Source organism: Giraffa tippelskirchi, chromosome 5 (assembly GCF_054371585.1).
Source record: "Giraffa tippelskirchi isolate mGirTip1 chromosome 5, T2T-mGirTip1v1.2.pri, whole genome shotgun sequence".
Taxonomy (NCBI): domain Eukaryota; kingdom Metazoa; phylum Chordata; class Mammalia; order Artiodactyla; family Giraffidae; genus Giraffa; species Giraffa tippelskirchi.
In genome coordinates this window covers 37218762-37237192 of record NC_137279.1, presented here as the reverse complement: position 1 = coordinate 37237192, position 18431 = coordinate 37218762, and the positions used below count along the sequence as shown (strand labels likewise).

General features: G+C 55.7%; 1 protein-coding gene and 1 long non-coding RNA gene across 2 annotated transcripts in view; one reads left to right on the top strand and one right to left on the bottom strand.

The window, feature by feature from the left end:
- Window positions 1–2845: 2845 nt before the first annotated feature.
- The window catches only part of DISP3 (dispatched RND transporter family member 3), a 56676-nt gene continuing 41090 nt past the window's right edge, over window positions 2846–18431 (bottom strand). Inside the window, exons 10-21 of the mRNA XM_081486013.1 lie at window positions 17886–18047; window positions 15609–15722; window positions 14652–14788; window positions 13299–13483; window positions 10716–10846; window positions 10466–10638; window positions 9358–9484; window positions 8485–8630; window positions 6297–6456; window positions 5582–5695; window positions 4985–5151; window positions 2846–4096 (exon numbers count right to left, since the gene is read on the bottom strand). Of these exons, the coding sequence (XP_081342139.1) occupies window positions 3734–4096; window positions 4985–5151; window positions 5582–5695; window positions 6297–6456; window positions 8485–8630; window positions 9358–9484; window positions 10466–10638; window positions 10716–10846; window positions 13299–13483; window positions 14652–14788; window positions 15609–15722; window positions 17886–18047 (1979 nt within the window). The 3' untranslated portion in view covers window positions 2846–3733. The remainder of the gene's footprint in view (window positions 4097–4984; window positions 5152–5581; window positions 5696–6296; window positions 6457–8484; window positions 8631–9357; window positions 9485–10465; window positions 10639–10715; window positions 10847–13298; window positions 13484–14651; window positions 14789–15608; window positions 15723–17885; window positions 18048–18431) is intronic.
- Window positions 5004–7389, top strand: LOC145504710 (uncharacterized). The gene is made up of 2 exons (XR_014052449.1): window positions 5004–5280; window positions 6166–7389. It is a non-coding gene; the product is annotated as an uncharacterized LOC145504710 (long non-coding RNA).

The following is an 18431-nucleotide window of genomic DNA, read 5'->3' as shown; positions in this document are numbered from 1 at the left end:
CCAGCATCCTTCCCTCTGTGGGTTTCCCAGGTGACTGATGGTAAAGAATCTGCCTGCCAGTGCAGGAGATGCCAGTTTGATCCCTTGGTCACCAAGATCCTCTGGAGGAGGAAATGGCAACCCACTCCAGTATTCTTGCCTGGAGAATTCCATGGACAGAAGAGCCTGGAGGGCTACAGTCCATGGGGTCACAAAGAGTCAGACACGACTGAATGACTGAGCACACAGCCTTCCCCTAGGCTTGCCCCACCCCTGCCCCAAGGAGAGAGAGAAGTACTAACCCAGAGCTGCACAGGGCAGTTGCCATGCTGGGCCTGAGCAACCAGGACATATGATGAGGAGATAAAGAATAACATCCACAGAGAGTGGACCTGGCAGGGAAGCAGAGACGGGCAGGGACCCACGCAGCCTGGCTGTGCACTGTCACTGCCTCCTCTGGGGCTCACAGTGTTCATCTGTAAAATGGGAACCCCGCTCCCAGGAGCACTGTGAGGGTCATGAGAGAGTTGTATTGCTGTAGAGGAGCCCTAGTCACCCGTTGGAGGGAGGTGACATTGACATCAGGGCCTGGCCTCCTTCACCCTTGACCTGCCTGCCTGACACCCCCAGAGCACCCTGTAAAGATCAAGACCAAGGGTAAGGAAGAGGAGCTTTGTTTCTATTCTCAGCAAGGAAATGGGCTGAGTGAGGGTTTCCTGACAAATGGGCATGACCTGGACTGCATGCAAATAATATGCAAATGACCCTACTTCCACGTTAATACTAGATTATTGGGAAGGTCTCAGGACAAGGACTTGGAGATGGCAGTCTTTTCTCTGAGCACCTTCTGGGACGTCTTGTCAACTTGCCAGCTCCCTCCCTGCCCCACCCCCTCCCACCTGGCCTTTTCCTGTAAGTTTGTCTTTTTCTTCCTTCCTGTTGTTGGAAGATGTCCAACTCTGCAGTCGCGGCCTTCTGCCCTCTACCTCACCCCCTACAAGTGCTGCTGGAGCCCCGGCTGATCTGCCTAAATCCTTGACCAGCTCCTCCAGCCACAGTGCTCTCTGCCAGGCCTCTGATGGCTCAGGTTTCAGACAGGCTGATGGGGAAATTCTTAGGGGTGAAGTATTGTACAAATTGAAGGGCTTCCATCCAGATTCTCTAAGAAGAAGCCACTTGATAAGTAAGAGTGCCCCTGTGCCATCATCACCCTTTGTTACAATTCCCCGAGAGGCTGCACACCCTCAGGGATGAGCACACACTCTGGGACAGGCTGTGTGTGTGTGTTTCTCTGTCATGTCTGACTCTTTGCGACCCCATGGACTGTAGCCCGCCAGGCTCCTCTGTCCATGGGATTCTCCAGGCAAGAATACTGGAGTGGGTAGCCATTCCCTTCTCCAGGGGATCTTCCTGACCCAGGGATTGAACCTGGGCCTCCTGCATTGCAGGTGGATTCTTGACTGTCTGAACCACCAGGGACAGGCTGGTTGGGGTTAAACTCTGGCTCTACCAGCAGCAGCTGCCTGACTCAGGCAAGGTAATCTCTCGAGCCTTGTTTTCCACATGCGTAAAATGGATCCGAGCACCCCCTCCTTAAGGTTAACAACTGAACTGATGTATGTTGAGCCTTGTTATGAGTTGAATTGTGTTCCTCCCAAAAGATATGTTGAGACTAACCCTGGTGCCCATGAATGTGAGCTTGTTTTTTAAATATTTTATTTATTTTGGCTGTGCCATGTCTTAGTTGTGGCACACAGGATTTTTGATCTTGGATGCACCATGCAGGATCTTCAGTTGCAGCGTGTGAACTCCTTAGCTGCAGCATATGGGGTCTAGTTCCATGACCAGGGATTGAACCCCTGCCTTGGGAGCGCAGAGTCTTAGCCACTGGACCACCAGAGAAGTCCCAAATGTGAGCTTATTTGGAAACAGGATCTTTGCAGGTGATCAAATTAAGATGAGGTCATTAGGATCTGATACAACTGATGTTTTTATGAGAGGCAATGTGACCTTCACAGAGAGAAGACGGGCAAGTGAAGATGGAGACAGAGACTGGAGTGATGCCTCTACAAGCCAACGAATGCCAAGGATGGCCAGCTACCAGGAGAAAGAAGCCAGGAGAGGAGGATGGAGCAGAGTCCCCCTCAACCTCCAGAACGACCCTCTCTGCCTACACCTTCCATCAGATTTCCAGCCTCCAGAACTACGAGAAAATAACCCCCTGTCTTTATAAGCCACGCAGTCTGAAGCACTTTGTTACTAACACAAACCCTAAGAAGAGCAACTGGCACGGTAAGAGCTATATGTCAGATTATACCATTAACCCGGTGTTTGGTGTCTGTCTTCACCATGGAGAGCAGGAACCAAGATCTGATGCTCCCTCAGCAAATACTGAGCCTCTGTTGCATGCCAGGCACACACTGGGTGGTGACAGGTTGTTGCAGGTCTGTCCTGCATGCCCAGCCTCCCTGTTAATATTACAGATGACCAGGCGAGCTCACCTGGGGACCATCCACCCACCCTAAGGGGTCAGTCCCAGCTCAGTCTGTGTCCAGATTCCTAATGCCCTGGGCCAATGCCTATCCCAAGGAAGAAGGTCACAGCACAATCCTGGGAACACTGAAGGGGCTAATAAGTGTCCTGGTGGGGAGCCAAATGGGCCCCACTCCTATGGTGTCCCCCCAGAGTCCCCCAGCATGACTCTGGACTCCCAGAGTACTCTGTCACCCTGTTCCCCAGAGGGTCCTGCCCCTTCCACTCCACCTCCATCTCCTTCCAGGCCCAGCGCCCATATCGAGACAGGTTCCCAATGGCACCATGCAAACACTTAGTTATCTCAATTTGAAGAATACAATGGAGCCAGCAATGCTTAAAATGCTTGTGTTAATGGCGGCGGTCTGCAGTTTCATTTCACTTTAATAAGAACCATCTGCTGTGAGCAGGCGGCAGGCACGGCCAGCTCCCCGTCCTAGGGGCTGCCCCTTCCCCCAAATTCCACCCACAGAGTCAGGTAGGGGAGGTGGGGGGCTCAGATCTGTGAGGAAGGCTGTGCTGGGGCCCCATGGCTTTCCAGAGAGCAGAGTCCCTTGAGTCTGGGGCCGGGGATAGGACATGCAGTAACCCAGGCTGGTCCTTCCATCCTCCCAGGCCAGGACCTAAAGGCCTAGGGAGGACCACAGGACCACCCAGCACTGGCCACCGTAAAACTGATGGGGAGGGAGGGGGCAGGGGGTGCGAGGCCCTGCCCTTGAACCCTCTGTGCTCTTCCTGCAGAGTCCCCGAGGGAGGCCACTCTGGCTGTGCCATTGACCCAGCTACAGGTCAGTTACTTTGACTTCTGATGCCTTGGTTTTCACATCCATAGAATGGGGACCCTATAACAACCACATCAGAAAGTTCTTGTGAGCACTGAGGCAGTGTGGAAATTCTGCAGAGGGAAGCTCCCTGCAAAAATCACCTGACCCCCGTGGGAAGCAGTTCAGGAGGCGGGCTTGTCTCTTCCCCTAACAGGGAGAGGCAGGGCAGCTGCCAGTGTCCAGGAGTGGGGAGCGGCAGCTGGCTTCACCACCCAGCTGGGGCTGGCACTGTGATGAAGGCAGTGTGGGTCACACAGGTGGGTGACGTCTGGCCCAAGCCTGGTAACATAAGGAGTTATAGCCGAGCTGTGAACAAAGTGCCTCAGGGCGCAGAGAACAAGCATCTCGTTCCCCACCCACTGGACCAAAGGTATGCAAGTCCAGATGTAGTGCCAGGGCTATAGGGAGGTCCCGTTGGGCAGGGGGATCTTATAGCCACTCCGGAGGAGCAGAAGGCAGGCGCCCAGCCCCAGGGCCCCTGCCAGGAGCACAGCGCCCAGGGCTTTGAGGAAGGAAGTCCTGGTCCGAGTGAAGGAGCCGGGCGCCATGATGCCGAGCAGGGCTGTGCTGACCGTGAGCGTGTAGAGGATGGAGACGCCTGTGTTGAGGGCGACGATCTTGCCGAACTTGGCAAACGGGGCGATAATGCAGAAGAAGAGGGGCACCGTGGCGATGACCGTGGTAACGGCGCTGGAGACGATGGCCACGCCCACATGCCGCACCGCCTCCAGCGTCCGCCACTGGCGCTGCGAGTGGGCGTCCTGGGTATGAGTGAGAGAGCGCTGGGGCCCCTGAAGGGATCGCTCCCTGCCTGGGCCTTGGGATGGGGGGTTGGGCCCCGGGAAAACACGCACGTTCTGTCCAAAGCCAGCCTTGACCCTGCAGGGCTCTGATTCCACCTTCATAAATGTGTGTGTGTGGAGGAGGGGTGGGTAATAATAGCACCTGCTCCGACGGCTCTGCGGGGACATATAACCTGCTCCGCTGCAGCAGTGCCCAGCGCTGGGCACACAGTGGGGGCTAGTTAAACATCACTATGACAGCCAGAACACTGGTGATCTGCACGGTAGGTCCTCGAACATGGGAGCCCTGATTGGAACTGATTCCTTCTTTTGACCCAGAGCAGCTAAATGTATAACCGATTTAATTTATGTATTTAAGAATGTTTCACACCAAAACAATTCCAAACTGGGGAAAACCAAAAACTTTATGATACCCAGAGCTGGTTTTGGCACTGAGTATGTGGGTATGTCTTCCCTAAGCCACAAGGTCCAGTGAGGGCGGGGTGGCCTCAGGGTCACAACTAGAAGGGCTCTGACCTGCTTCCTGGGCTTGAGAATGAGACTCGAAATCAGGAATTGAGAAACAGGAAGGGCCCTTGGATGGTGCCTGGTCCAACCCCTCATGCTCACTTAGGGAGATAGAGCTGGGGGAGTGGACCCATCCACGGCCCACAGTCATGCTGGAGGCAGCTGCCTGAGAACTCGAGTCCCCTGGTGTGGAGAATGGCCCTGGAAACAGAGGCTCCTGCAACATATCCTGGGTGGGAATCGGACACCATGGTGTCCAGCTACCCCTGGGGGCCTTCATCAATGGCAGTGGGGAGGGAGAAGATCCCTTGGGGATGGGTGGAGCAGGTGGGGGCTCACCTCAGCCTGGTGGGGGGGCAGATTCTCTCCAGCCAGCAGGTAGCCCTCAACCAGATGGACGCAGTAATCCACGGAGGATCCAACGAGGATGGACAGGGAGATGGCCTCCACGGCGCCCATCTCCCAGCCGCTCCAGTACATGATGGTCACCACGAGGCACACGATGCCTGCAGGGGGCGGGGAGGTAGCTTGGACCTGGCCTCACCCATACAGTCCTGGAATGGGGCTGGACAAATTCAGAGGGTCTCTAGGGAAGGCGATGAAGTCTACGGTAGATCCCCCAGCTCTAGTGACAGGTGAGATGAGGAGAGGGACAGGGCCTGAGAGGGTTGAGGGGGCCTGAAAGAGGGGATAGAGGGGGCAGCAACATGTCCCTGGGCTGAGACCTGACACCTGGTGCCACCTGGTGCCACCTGGCTCCTCTTGGGGAGTGCACAGCCCTACGAACAATTGTCACCGAGGCTCTTCTTGCCTGGGGTGGGGTGTGTGTGTGTGTCAGGAAACCTTCACTGAAGAGATGAGACAGTTAAGAGTGGAGAGAAACTTGAGACCACCAGTGAGAGACCCCTGCCCACTCCTGATCCCCGGCCCACTTACCCAAGATGCTAAGGAGCACGGGCAGCAGGAGTAGCACGTGGGTGGTGAACACGGCCACGGCAGCCACGCAGATGAGCAGGGACAGGGCCAGGCCGTACAGGGCGCTCTGCACCCCTGCAAAAGAGAAGCAAGGGCCTTCAGCTGGGCTGCACCATGGGGTACCCACAACCCCCTCACCCTCGTGGTTCAGAGGTACAGGAGTCATGCAGATGGGCACTGCCACAGCCAGCTGTGTCACTCTGGTGGCTTTCAGCCACATGCCCTCTCTGAATCCCCATTTCTTCATTTGTAAAAGGGGATAATAACAGTACCTAATCCCTAGGCCTCATTTGGAGTTTAAAGAGATAACACAGGCCAGGCCTCAGCCAGGGCTTGGCATCGAGAAGGGCTCCTAATGACAGATGGCTGCTTACAGTAGTCACTGGTAATGGTAATGACCGCTGGCTGTGATGGCCATTACCATCATTACCATTTCTTTTTAAGCGGGCCAACTCGGATCAGAGGATGTGGCCAGATGCCCCCAAGCAGGAGGGGACCCAAACTCTGGTCTCCAATCGGTGTTGGTGGCCCCTGTGTCATTCCAGTTCCTCCAGGGCTCTCGGCCAGAATTGAGAAGACAAGCATGGCTCAGACAGGCCAGGCCATAGCCTCCCTGGTCCAGGTCACCTGCCACCGCCCACTGTGCCGGGACCCTGGGGGAGGGGCTGCCGCTCACCTATGATCTCCATGAAGATCTGCTTCCAGTGCTCGCAGGTCTGGAAGCCGTGGTGCAGGGCCGAGCCCTCGGGGAGCGTCTTCAGCTGCTGCTGCAGGAAGTTCTCCCAGCGGAGGTAGTCTGAGTAGGTCTGGAATGAAGACTTGCCCTTGTATGTGGTCTGCAGGGACACGAGCCAGTGAGACAGGTGGGTGGCTGAGGCCTGTTACGCTGCCCTGGCAATGGCCGATCAGCTCTATAACAGCTGCAGCTGGTCCCTGGACATTTGCAAATGGAGTGTGCTGCATGGGGGGTGAAGGGTGAGCCCATCTGAGGCCACCTCCCACCAGCCTCCTGGTGCACATATGACTCTCACAGCAGTGGCAGCAGGTCCCAAAGCAACCAAAGTCTCTGTCCCTTTCCAACAGGACCACCTCCAACTCCCAGAGCCCCTGGCTCTGAGTCCCACCCTTGGCCCATGCTGTTTCCTCTGCCCACACAGCCGTCTTCTGCCCCTCCTTCAAGTAGGGTTCCATCTCCTCCAGGAAGCCTTCCTTGATGCCCCAAAATAGGCATCCTCTGGGCTCTTTAAGCCCTTGGTGCTTTCCCATCATTGTTCTCATCACTGTCTGGCAAGCTGCCCCCACCCTCTCCTGGCTGGACTGTGAGTCTGGGAGGGCAGGTGGCCTGTCTGGTTCACAGTGCCCAGCTCTGGAACTTTCATGTATATTACTTCATTGATCCAATTCTGCCCTCCCTGAGCACAAGCCAGTTCACAGTGAGTCTGTGCGCATGTGTGTGTCTGAGTGCTGGTGGGGTGGGAAGTGATGTCCTGTCAGGTGGAGGGATCTGAGCAGGGATTCTTCAAACTGCGGCTTCAGCCTTAAAAAGGAAGGAAATTTGGACACAGGCTACAGCACAGATGAACCTGAAGAGTATTATGCTAAGTGGAATGAACCAATCACAAAAAGCCAGTGCTGTGTGAGGGATGAGAGCGGTCAAATTCGTGGGGACAGAAGCAGAGTGGTGGCTGGAGGGGGGACCTGGGGAGTCCACATTTATTGGGAACAGTTTCACTTTTGCAAGATGAAAGATTGCAAATTGGTGACATTTGCATCACTGTGAATATGCTTAATATTACTGAACTATACACTTACAAATGGTTAAGAGGGCCAATTTTATGATGTATATTTTACTGCAATTTAAAAAAACTACTTGGGGCTTTGAGTGCCTTCTGCATTAGCCTGGGGCCCCTTGAGGGCTTGGAGGGGGTCTGGGTCCTCCTCCCTGTGGCTGGTGGCGAGGCTGTACGTGTATTGAGGGGAACAGATGGTGGGACGGAAAGCAGGGCAGGGGCCAGAGAACAAAAACTGCTGGCTTGTCACCTTGTCATATTCTTCTTGTTCCCTGATGCCTTCACATATGTGACTGACCCTAGCTTTCTGATGACTGCCAGCAGGTGGGCAGGGAACTGAAACCTTAATCTTTAGAGGAGGAGCTAGAGGCTGGAGGGGACAAGTGTCCCGCTGAAGGACACAGAGCACAGCAAGATCGGAGCCAGGGCTGGACCTTGGGGCTCAGCATGGGGCGAGACTCATAGCGTGCCAGGTGCCAGGGCCAGGCCTGCGATGCCCAGGTCGGGATGTGCATGTGTGTAGGTGTACATATGTATGTGCACATGTGTGTACATAGGTGGGAATACACAGGCATGTGTATATGCATGTGTGTACATGGGTGCTTCCTTGGCGGAGCCCAGGGAGCGTCAGGGGTGAGAGAGAGGAGGAAGTGGGGTGTGGGGATGGCTGGTCCCCTGGCTTCATCTCTCCTGGGAGGACCCAGCACAGGGGCTCTGTGGCCCAGAACCTGGCCCCTCCCAGTGGCAGAGGGGAGCGTCTTGGACTGTCATCTGCCTCCATGGAACAATGTGAACCCCGAGCCACTGAGGAAGAAGGAAGGTGAGAGCTGCCTGGCATTCTGTGTGGCAGAAAGGCCCAGCCTGGTGGTCAGACGGCCTGGTTTTACACTTCATGCTGACAATCATGAATCCTGTGACCTTGGGCAAGCAATTTCATCCCTCTCAGCCTCAGTCTCCCCTCTGAGGAGCACCCCTCTGCTCTGCTCTGGGACAGGGGCTGGAGATCAGTGGTGACACTGCACCCTGGCAGATTGGCACGCTTCCCTGTGCCTGGTAGGTCCGCCCAGGGCTCACCGACTCAAAGGCCATGGAGATCCACTGCACGCGGCCATCCTTGACACCCACGGCCCCATGTGACAGCTGCCCCGGGAGCAGGTGGGGTTCGGGCAGCTCCTTGCACTCGGGGTGCAGCATGTGCAGGAAGGAGGAGATGCTGTAGCCTGCAGGGATGGTGAGAGGGGGTCAGGGTGGGGACCCGGGATGGGAGCACCTCTTCCCCCATCCCATCCACCCATGTGTACCCACCCATCTGAGTGTGTGCGCGCCAGGGGCACATGCTTTCCCCTCCAACCTTCTAGTTTAAAAAATGTCTGAAACTACTAGCAATGCCATTGGGAAACCTATGACACGTTTGCCTTTAGGGCAGAAATTGACATCCTGTGCCTTCTCAGAACCCGCTTGCCAGTGCAAGAGACATAAGAAACAAGGGTTCAATCCCTGGGTTGGGAAGATCCCCTGGAGGAGGAAATGGCAACCCACCCCAGTATTCTTGCCTGGAAAATCCCATGGACAGAGGAGTCTGGTGGGCTATAGTCCATGGGTTGCAAAGAGTCAGATATGACTGAAGCGACTTAGCACGCAGTACATGCATGCCTTTTCAGGAAGAGCCCTAGTCTGACCCAGGTTACTACCGGAGGGTTGGCCTTGGACCTCACCCCCAATTTTGGGAAATCTCCTCCCACAGGTGTGCCTTGCACACCACACACCTCCCCAGGCCCGTGGGCTCTGGGTCAGTTCATCCTCAGGCATGAGCCTGCTCTCATTTGGAAGGTTCACACAGCCCCCACCCCAGCATTGACACACACAACATGGATGAGAGTCCACAGACACCCCCACACCAGCCATGTGTGTTCTGGGGGCTGTCCCCACTTTGGACCACATACCCACCTGAGGGCAGGCACTGGGCCCCGCCTGGCTTCACCAGCTCCGAGTTCCCCGCTATGGCCTTGCAGAGGCGACACAGGTGCCCAATTTCCTTGAAGAGGTCAAAGCTGCTGTCATAGATGACGCTGCCCTTTCCCAAGGAGACACAAGCCAGAGCAGCTGCTCAGTGAGTCAGGGACTCAGTCCTGGCCCCATCCTAGGGAGGAGCCTCTGGCAGCTCCTGTGACCATCCTGGCCAGTGCTCAAACCCTCTGCCTGGTTGCCCATGGTCCTACCTGAGCCCTCTGCCCCATCCCCAGTAGCACCTCTGCTCCCATCACTGCCCACGCCCACGAACCCCCTCAGTCTCCCTTCCTTGATTTTACTCACAGCATGCTCACCTGGGCCCCTTGCTTTCCCCTCTCCCTCCACATAGCCGAGTCCCGCCTGCCCTCCATCACCTGCCTCCTCTCCTCGCCACCTCCCCATCCCTCCTCTGAACACCTGCGGGATCATGGTCCAGACTGGACACATCTCCTCTGACTCCACCTGGTTCTCGAATTACTCTGTGTCTGAAGCCCTGTATACCCGGCTGGGCTGACTTCCCGAGGCAGGGGTTATGACCAAGACCTACATCCACAGTCCTTTCCACCACGTCTCAGCCCCCATCATGTGTCAGGCACAGACCGAGTCACACCTCTCTCTGTCAGATCCTTTCTCCTCCAGGGGCCAAGAGCCCAGCACCAGCACAAACATGTACAAAGAGGGAGACTACCCCAGGCAAGGGCACCTTGGCTGAGGCACACAAGAGCTATGGGCATGGGGTGGGGGAGGGGCCCCCTGCAGGAGGACAGGGAGGGTTTACACACCTGTTTCCCTCACCTCCGCTCCACCCCTAGTGATGCAGGGTGGCTGGCTCGGTCCCACGGTACCCAGATTCCTGGGTGATTCTAAAAGCTTGACCCTGCTCCATCCTCAAGAGAAATGATGCCCCAGGGGTCCAGGGAGGTCCTGTCTGGGCTGGGTGAGTGGTCAAGGAGCTAAGGGTGGGGGTGGGGAGCTGGGCTGGTAGTTGTTAGCAAGTCTGCTGTGGTAGGGCCCTTTGGCAGCTGTTCAATGTGGGCGCACGTACCGGGTCTCCGATGACGTGGTTGTCCACCTGCCGTGTGCGGTTGATGCCAATGATGCCAAAGACCACGAAGACCATGGCCCCTGTGTCCACCAGCGGCCGCACTGCTGGCTTCCCGCAGCCCGTGTTTATGCAGGGGTTGAAGCCGAAGGTGGCGGAGAGGCGGGCCTTGGGTGCTGCAGAGGGAGGCACAGCTGTACAGGAAGGCCAGGCCCAGCCTCCCAAGGCTCCACAGCAGCCTACCTGCACGTACCTTTCTCACTGGGCACGTAGAAGAAGCCTTTGGTTGGCCCATCAGGGCTGGAACTGAGTAAGCAGCCAGGAGGTGCCACGCACACACGCCCATGGAAAGGGGGCTTGTGGGACTGGGCAAAATACAGCTTCCTGTGGAGGCAAAGGAGGCCAGGACTGAGGCCAGGAGGGCCGGGAGGGGTTGGGGAGGAGAGGCAAAGGCATGCAGAGGCTGGAAGAGCAACCCAGGGATCAAACCAGCATCTCTGACGTCTCCTGCATCAGCAGGCAGGTTCTTTACCACTAACGCCACCTGGGAAGCCCTCCAGGGGTGCAAGAATTCAGAAGGACCTCAGGGCCAGCCTTGGGGTCATTGCTCAGAAGCCCCCAGCCCCACCTTAAACTGAACAGTTACAGAGCCTCAAGATTCTGTTTGAAGAAAGGATTCCATGGTCAGCTTATTTACCACTGGACTTGATGTAGCTCTGGGATTCCCTGGTGGCTCAGTGGTAAAGAATCTGTGTATAATGCAGGAGACCCAGGTTCAATCCCTGGGTTGGAAAGATCCTCTAAAGAAGGGAATGGCAATCCACTCCAGTATTCTTGCCTGGAGAATCCCATGGACAGCAGAGCCTGGCGGGCTACAGTCCATGGGGTCACAAAGAGTCAAACACGATCGAGGGACTAACACACTTTCTTGATGTAGTTCCAGGTGCTTTCTAGAATGTTCCAAGCTCATCCAGGCAGCATGACCCCAGTGGCTATTGTGTATCTGCAGAGGGAGCCTAGCCCTAGAGGGCAGGCAGAAGGACCCCCACCTCCCGAGCCAGGTGGGCCAAGCTGGAATGGCCCGATGAGTCCATCTTGGTCATCCCCCAGCCCCAAGCTGAGTCCAGCCTCATGTGGGTGCTCACTGCCCCAAGGCCAGGCCCTGCCAAACAGACCATGGTCCCTGGTGTCAGCAGCGCAGGCCCTGTACTGCTGCTATTTGGACTGCGACGGCAGCGGGCTCTTCCTTTCGGAGCACGTATTGTAATTTGTAATGACATTGCGCTTGACTTGCTAGCTGCTATCTCCTGCTAGTCAGCCCGAGGGCAGGAGTCACATCTGTCTTGTTTACCATCTCCAGCACTAGCCACATGCCAGCCCACTGTCAGTGCTCAAGGTTTATTAAATGAATGAATGGATGAGAGAAAGGCCCTCAGCTAACACAGCCTCAATGGTCAGAACGTGGGGGAGGAAGCTGGGAAAAGATGCCCCCAGGTGGCTCGGAGACTCCCAAGGCACAGCACACAGTTGCTCATTAAGTATTTGGGGGCAGTAACTTCATGCCAGGCGCTAGGCAGGCCGTGTGTATACAGTAGATAAGGACAACAGACATGGGCTCTCTCCTGTCACCTTACTGTCTCAGGGAGTGTTAGTCGCTCAGTCGTGTTCGACTCTGTGAACCCACGGACTATAGCCCGCCAGGCTCCTCTGTCCATGGGATTCTCCAGGCAACAATACTGGAGTGGGTTGCTTGCCCTCCTCCGGGGGATCTTCCTGACCCAGGGATCAAACCCGGGTCTCTTGCATTGCAGGCAGATTCTTTAGGGAGGGGCAACACTAAATAAATAACTTCTGAATTAACTGTATGCACTGAGAGTGTGGATAGAGCCTTGGAGAGGTAGGCAGAGTGTACTCATTCTTTCCTTCACTCATTTACCCAGCAAGTGTTTCCTGAGCACCTGCTATGTGCTAGGCCCTGGACCAGGGGAGGGGATACGGCAGGAGGCCTACATTCTCCTGAGCAAAGACAGGTAACGAACCAGCTGTCAGTATGATTCCAGGAGGTGACGGGAACCAGAAAGAGAGCAGCTGGGAGAGACGATGTGGCTGTTTCAGGGGGGGAGGGTGGTCTGGTCAGAGACAGCCGTGCGTGGGGAGTATCTGGGTAAGGACCTAAATCTTGAGAAGGAGTCAATCATGGACTTCCCTCACGGTTCTGTGGTTAAGACTCTGCCTTCCACTGCAGGGGACGTTGGTTTGATCCCTGGCCAGGGAACTAAGATCTCGCATGCCACGTGATGCAGCCAGGAAAAAAAAAAGTCCATTCCTGGAGGAGCTGGGGAAGAGCACCATAGGTCCAGGGAACAGCAAATGCAGGAGCTCTGAGCTGGGAACTGCCTGGTGTGCCAAGGGGCAGGCAGATAGCATCTCTCACAGAGCCATTCAGAGGATAAGGGGCAGATGGGGGAGAGAACTGTGGACCTGGCATCTTGGTGCTCCCCCATCCCCAGCCCTGGGGGAAAGACTGTCTAAGCACACGTGTGGAAATAGGCAGGGATTTCTTTTTTAAAAAAAGAAATTTTTTTTTTAATGTGGACCCTTTTCAAAGTCTTTATTGACTTTGTTACAATATTGCTCTGTTTTATGTTTTGGTTTTATGCCCCTGAGGCATGTTGGATTGTAGCTTCACTGACTAGGGATCGAACTTGCTCTCCCTGCATTGGAAGGCGAAGTCTTAACCACCAGACCACCAGGGAAGTCCCTGGCCAGGGGCCTGCTGACATCTCTGGTGAGAGGGGCAAACGAGTGGGAACTGGCTCGTCTGCAAGGCTGTTACCGGGTGTGCTGCTGCTCCTTGGCGGCCACGTAGAAGCTGAAGTCAAGCTTCCAGCCCCGCTTGGTGTCGCAGGCCAAGGTCGTCACCATCCACTTGCGGGAGGGGCTCGCCGCCTGGAGCAGCCCTACTGTAGACATACAAGCGGTCAGCTTCTTGGTGAAGTTACCAAAAGGCGCTCTATACACCTAAGCAGTGGATTGACAGAGACAAGACAGGTGACTCCGGGAGGCTGCCTCTGCCTGGGCCGGGCCTCAGGCTGGGTCCCCTCCCTCCTAGGAGAGCTCCCCGCTCCCCCACCCCTGTTCCAGCCCCCAGAGTTGGGGGGAAGAGCTCTGGGCAGAACCCAGGAGGCCTGGGTTCGAGTTTAAAGGTGGGGCAAACCCTTCCCTCTCTCTCTCTCTGAGCCTCAGTCCTTCCTTCAACTGAGGATTTACTCCAAGCCAGCCCTGAGCTGAGAATACGGCACTGAACCAGATGGGCTTTGTCCCTGCCCTCCTAGAGCTGCCAGTGACGATGGCTTCAGATTATTTTAAGGGCTTTGACTAAATATTAGGATGATAAGACACAGGAGGAATGGGGCAGTGGAAGAGGAGGGTGAACTGAGAATTATTTCCAGGACAGGGACCAAGGAGGAGGTGACATTATGCTGAGAAACCTGAACAGGGAGCCAGCCGTGCTTTAAGCTCGAAGGCAGGCTCTCCAGGCAGTGGGAATCACCTTGTAAAGGATAGTGTAAGGGTCAGAGCCAGGGAATACCTCACACACTACATCTTCCAAATGGAAATACAAACCCTGATCAGATGAGTTGACATGGGTAACTGTCACCCTGGAGGTGTAACATGTTAAAGAAACACCAATGATGTTTGAGAGGGAAAAATCAGAGGCCTGGGTTGGCCCTGGGAGACCCTTTTCTGGGGGTGTTAGAACAGACGCTGAAAACAACAGTCTAACTCCCGTTTATTGAGTGCTTACTACATTCCAGGTGTTACAGAACTCACAGGCCTCGCCTCAAGTACCTCCAGCAACCCTGGGTGGTACCTTTCATATCCCCATTTCACAGATGAGGAAACTGAGGTTCAGAGAGATGAAGTAATCTTCCCAAAGACACACAGGTTATAAATGGCACAGCCAGAACTCGAACCCAGGCCTGGCTGACTCGGCAGCCCTGCTTTCACCACTCTGCAGGTCCCTGCTGTGGGCCTGGCTGATGGCAGGAGAGGGTCCTCATTTGCGTGGAGCGGATCCATCCTTGCAGACCTTGCCCCTACCCCCACGTGGCCAGTGCCCACCAATGCAGCGCTGAGGGCCCTTTCCCTGGTTGTGGCACCTCACTTCATGAGAGCCCAGGCTCACCTGGAAGGAGGGCACCTCCCCGTCCCCAAGGGACACGGTCTGCCAAGGGCCAGGCAGGCTGGCATTGAGGGAGAACCTGTAGACAGTCGGGTGGCCTTTGTTCTTCACCTTGGAGATGTACACGGTGCCTGGGGAGTCTAGGGACAAATGAGGGGTGGAGGAGGGGGGACGATCATCTCAGTTGGCATCCCCTGACCCTGCAGCAGCCCAGCCTCTGCTCTGCTGATTGAGGAGCTGAGCCTGATCTCGGGCTCATCTCCAAGTGTTGGCTGTGTTCCCACATACTGGACCAAGCCCACAGCAGTGATGGGGGGGCAGGTGGTGGTGGTGGACACTGGGACCGTGCAAGGGCATAGATGGAGGGGGAGGTGGTGGTGGACACTTAATGGGGAGGTGGCAGGGGTGGAAGAAGTGACAGTGTGGGTGGAAGCCATGGTAAAGATGTGCCAGTATGGACTAGGGAAGTGGCAGTGATGCTAATCATGGGAGCACAGTGTGAAAGGTGGGGCCACATTGGTGATGACGATGGTGGGCACAGAGGGGGTGATGATGGTCATGGGGTGACAAGGACATACGGAACTGCCCCAAGCTGGGGGTTAATTCCCACATGGATCCCAGCATCCCCCCTCTGATGGGGACACCAGAAGGGATAATCTAGGCTCCAGTGTTCAGGAGGCCCCCTTCCCTAAATCAGGATGGACCTGGCACACAAGGCGGGTTCATGGGGCAGCACAGGGGGTGTGACAGGAGGGGATCGCCTTGTTCTGGCGGAGGAGAACTGGTGGGATGCCAGGCGAGGGCCTCAAGTTCACTACCCCACCCCCACCCCACCCAACCTTGTTGTTCTTGAAGGAGAATCAAAAAAGGGATTTTATCTGCTCTCCCTGCAAGACCCCCGCACCCTTGTACCAGGACATCCCGACACCCCCACCCAGACAGTCCACATTCCCCACTGACCCTGCAGGGTGGCCTCAGGCCGGCTGGCCCAGGACACCCCAGAACCCCGCTTCTTCTTCTCCAGGGACGTCCGGATGTTGTTCTGCAGGCTGTGGGGCTTCTCCTGGAACAGACCTACCCCCCGTGTTGTGTCAGGGACAGGAGGGCCTCCCCGGCTGGGCTTGGCCAAGGCTGGGACAGTGACAATCCCAGGGACACGGGCCCTGGAGCCCTCAGAAAAGGGGGTGGTGTCAGGGTGTCTAGGGGGAACCGAAGAAATGCCAAATGCATAAGAATCTTAAGGCAAAAGAAAGGTATCCACCAGCCTTACACAGAGAAAGACACTCAGAAGCTTTCCCTACTCACCCTCACCTTGCCTCACTTTCCCCCTCTGTCAAATGGGATGACACCCCCAAGAGTTACCTCTGGAGGGTGGCTGAGGGACCAAAGTGGACGCTGCATCTCATGGTCTTAGCAACACGTCTGGCTCGTGCTGAATGCTCCATAAATAGGAATAATTAGAAATGGCAGAGATGAGGAGAGGCTGCCTGTTTTGCCCCCAAGCATTGTAGATGAATTTTTTTGTTGGTTTTGTTTTTTTAATGAGCTACATTTTACACCTTCAAAAATGCAATCCTCACAGTAATTCTAGGAGGTGGTTATTATTAACCCCATTTGACAGAGAAGCAAGCAGAGCTTTGAGGAGGTTACATGACCTGTAGGGGAAGTGAGAGGCGGAGGCCAGCAGGACAGGTCCTGTCTGCCCCTACAGCTGAAGCTCTTTTTGCTACAACATGCAGGGCCCCTTTAAGAGGCAGCTCAGAGGCTGAGAGATACAAGGGGCCAGGGGCTGAACTCTGGCTGGGGTCTTGGCCCTTCTCCAGATATTTCCAGGATCTTTGGGATCATTCCAGGGTTCGTCCATCTGTGAAATGGGAGCAGAGTGGCTTTTTGCCTCCAGGCCCCAAGGGATGGCAGGAGGCCTTGCAGGGGCAGTGAGAATGGAATGGAATTCAATGCCCAGGCAGGCGGGAGTGGAGGAGGGGATGTGGCCAGGTCGCCTCCAATTCAAGAGGGGGTCCTCAGGCACCTCCCTGAGCCGCCTCCGATTATCATGCATTCGGCTCATGCCATCACCAAGGGGAAGGCCAGGTTAATCTGAACACCGCCCTAATTACATGAAGGCAATTACAGCAGTCAGCGGGTCTTCCCCTAGGAGCTGGGAGTGCTCACCCAAGCATCTTCTCATTTGGTTTCTAACCACCCGGCAAAGCGGTATGACCTTGGGTCGACTTCCCCCGCCCCACCCTGGACCTCATCAGACTAACTCTAAGACAAGCAGATATCTTTATCTCACCTCTTTGCTCATCCCCAGCACACGCTCCATCACCAAGTCCTGTGGATGTCACCTCCTAAAAACCTCTTGACTTCACTGCACCATCAACCACACTGGCCCCAGCCCCCACAGTCTCTTGTCGAGATGACTACACCAGCCTCCTACCTGGACTCCCAGCCATGCTCCACGCAGCCCTCCGACCACACAGCACCTGGTCCCTCTCTGCGTAAAGCCCTCCACTAACTTCCAGTGACAATGACAATGTAATCCACACTGAACCCCACCAGGCCCATCTGGCTAGCTTTGGGTCATGCAACTACCTCCCTCAAACCTGGTCCTGGTCTTTCCCACCTCTGGTGCTCCCATCTGCCTAGACCACTTCCCTCCTCTTCCCTCCCAGCCAGGCTAAGTCCTTCCCATTCCACAAGTCTTGGCTTAGATAGTCCCTCCTCCAGGAAGATCTCCATGATTCTGAGCTCCCCAGGCACCCTGCTTTTCATCCACCACAGCTCAGATCTACTATTACATGGCCTCCAAGCAGTGGAGTGAATTCCTGAGCTTGGGAAGCCTGTCCTGCCCACTGTGGCCTCCCCAGCACCAGCACAGTTGGCACTCAGGAAGTATTCATTTAATGAAATGTGGAAACACTGAGATTCCCTGGTGGCTCAGATGATAAAGAATCTGCCTAGAGTGTGGGAGTCTTGGGTTCGATCCCTGGGCTGGGAAGATCCCCTGGAGAAGGGAATGGCTACTTACTCCTGTATTCTTGTCTGGAGAATCCCATGGACAGAGGAGACTGGTGGGCTACAGTCTATGGGGTTGCAAAGAGTTGGACATGACTGAGTAACTAACACTCTTTAGAGCTGAAGTGATTTCCTGAGCTCACACGGTGATGGGGAGCCTGGCATCCCTAGTCTTGGGGATCTGGACTCCAAAGGGGACACCCCGGCAGGAAACCTCACCTGAACAGGTGATGCAGGAGATGCCCTCAGCACTCAGGTTGTACTTGAGGTCCAGCAGCACCTGGATGTTGGTATCTGGCCGGAAGAGCAGCGGGGCCCGGCTGGCGGGGCGGAGCCGGCTGGCGAACACCAGGGACAGGACAAGGATGGAGACAAAGAGCCCTGCGAGGAAAGGACACTGCGCTAGGCAGGGCCGGGGCCTGGGGGCAGGAGGACACATCCACAGCCGGGGCCTCCAGAGCCCCAGGAAAGAGCTGCTCCCTCTATGGGGAGGAGGAGGGCAGGTATCCCAAGGGAGTGGGCAGAGGCCCAGCATGCCAGCCTGTGGGTGAGGCTGCCAGGGATCACTCCCTTGAAGGTAGGGGCTGGTTGTCATGCATGTCACCAGGGGTCGGACTCCAAGTTCCAGCTCACATTCCTGGACAAGAACCAGTCACCATCTTAGAGTCCTGAACAGTCTGTAAAGAGCCGGCACATCCACTTGGTCTTACACAGACCTAAATCTTTACAACGATAATAATAATAGCACTTAACTTTCATTGAGCA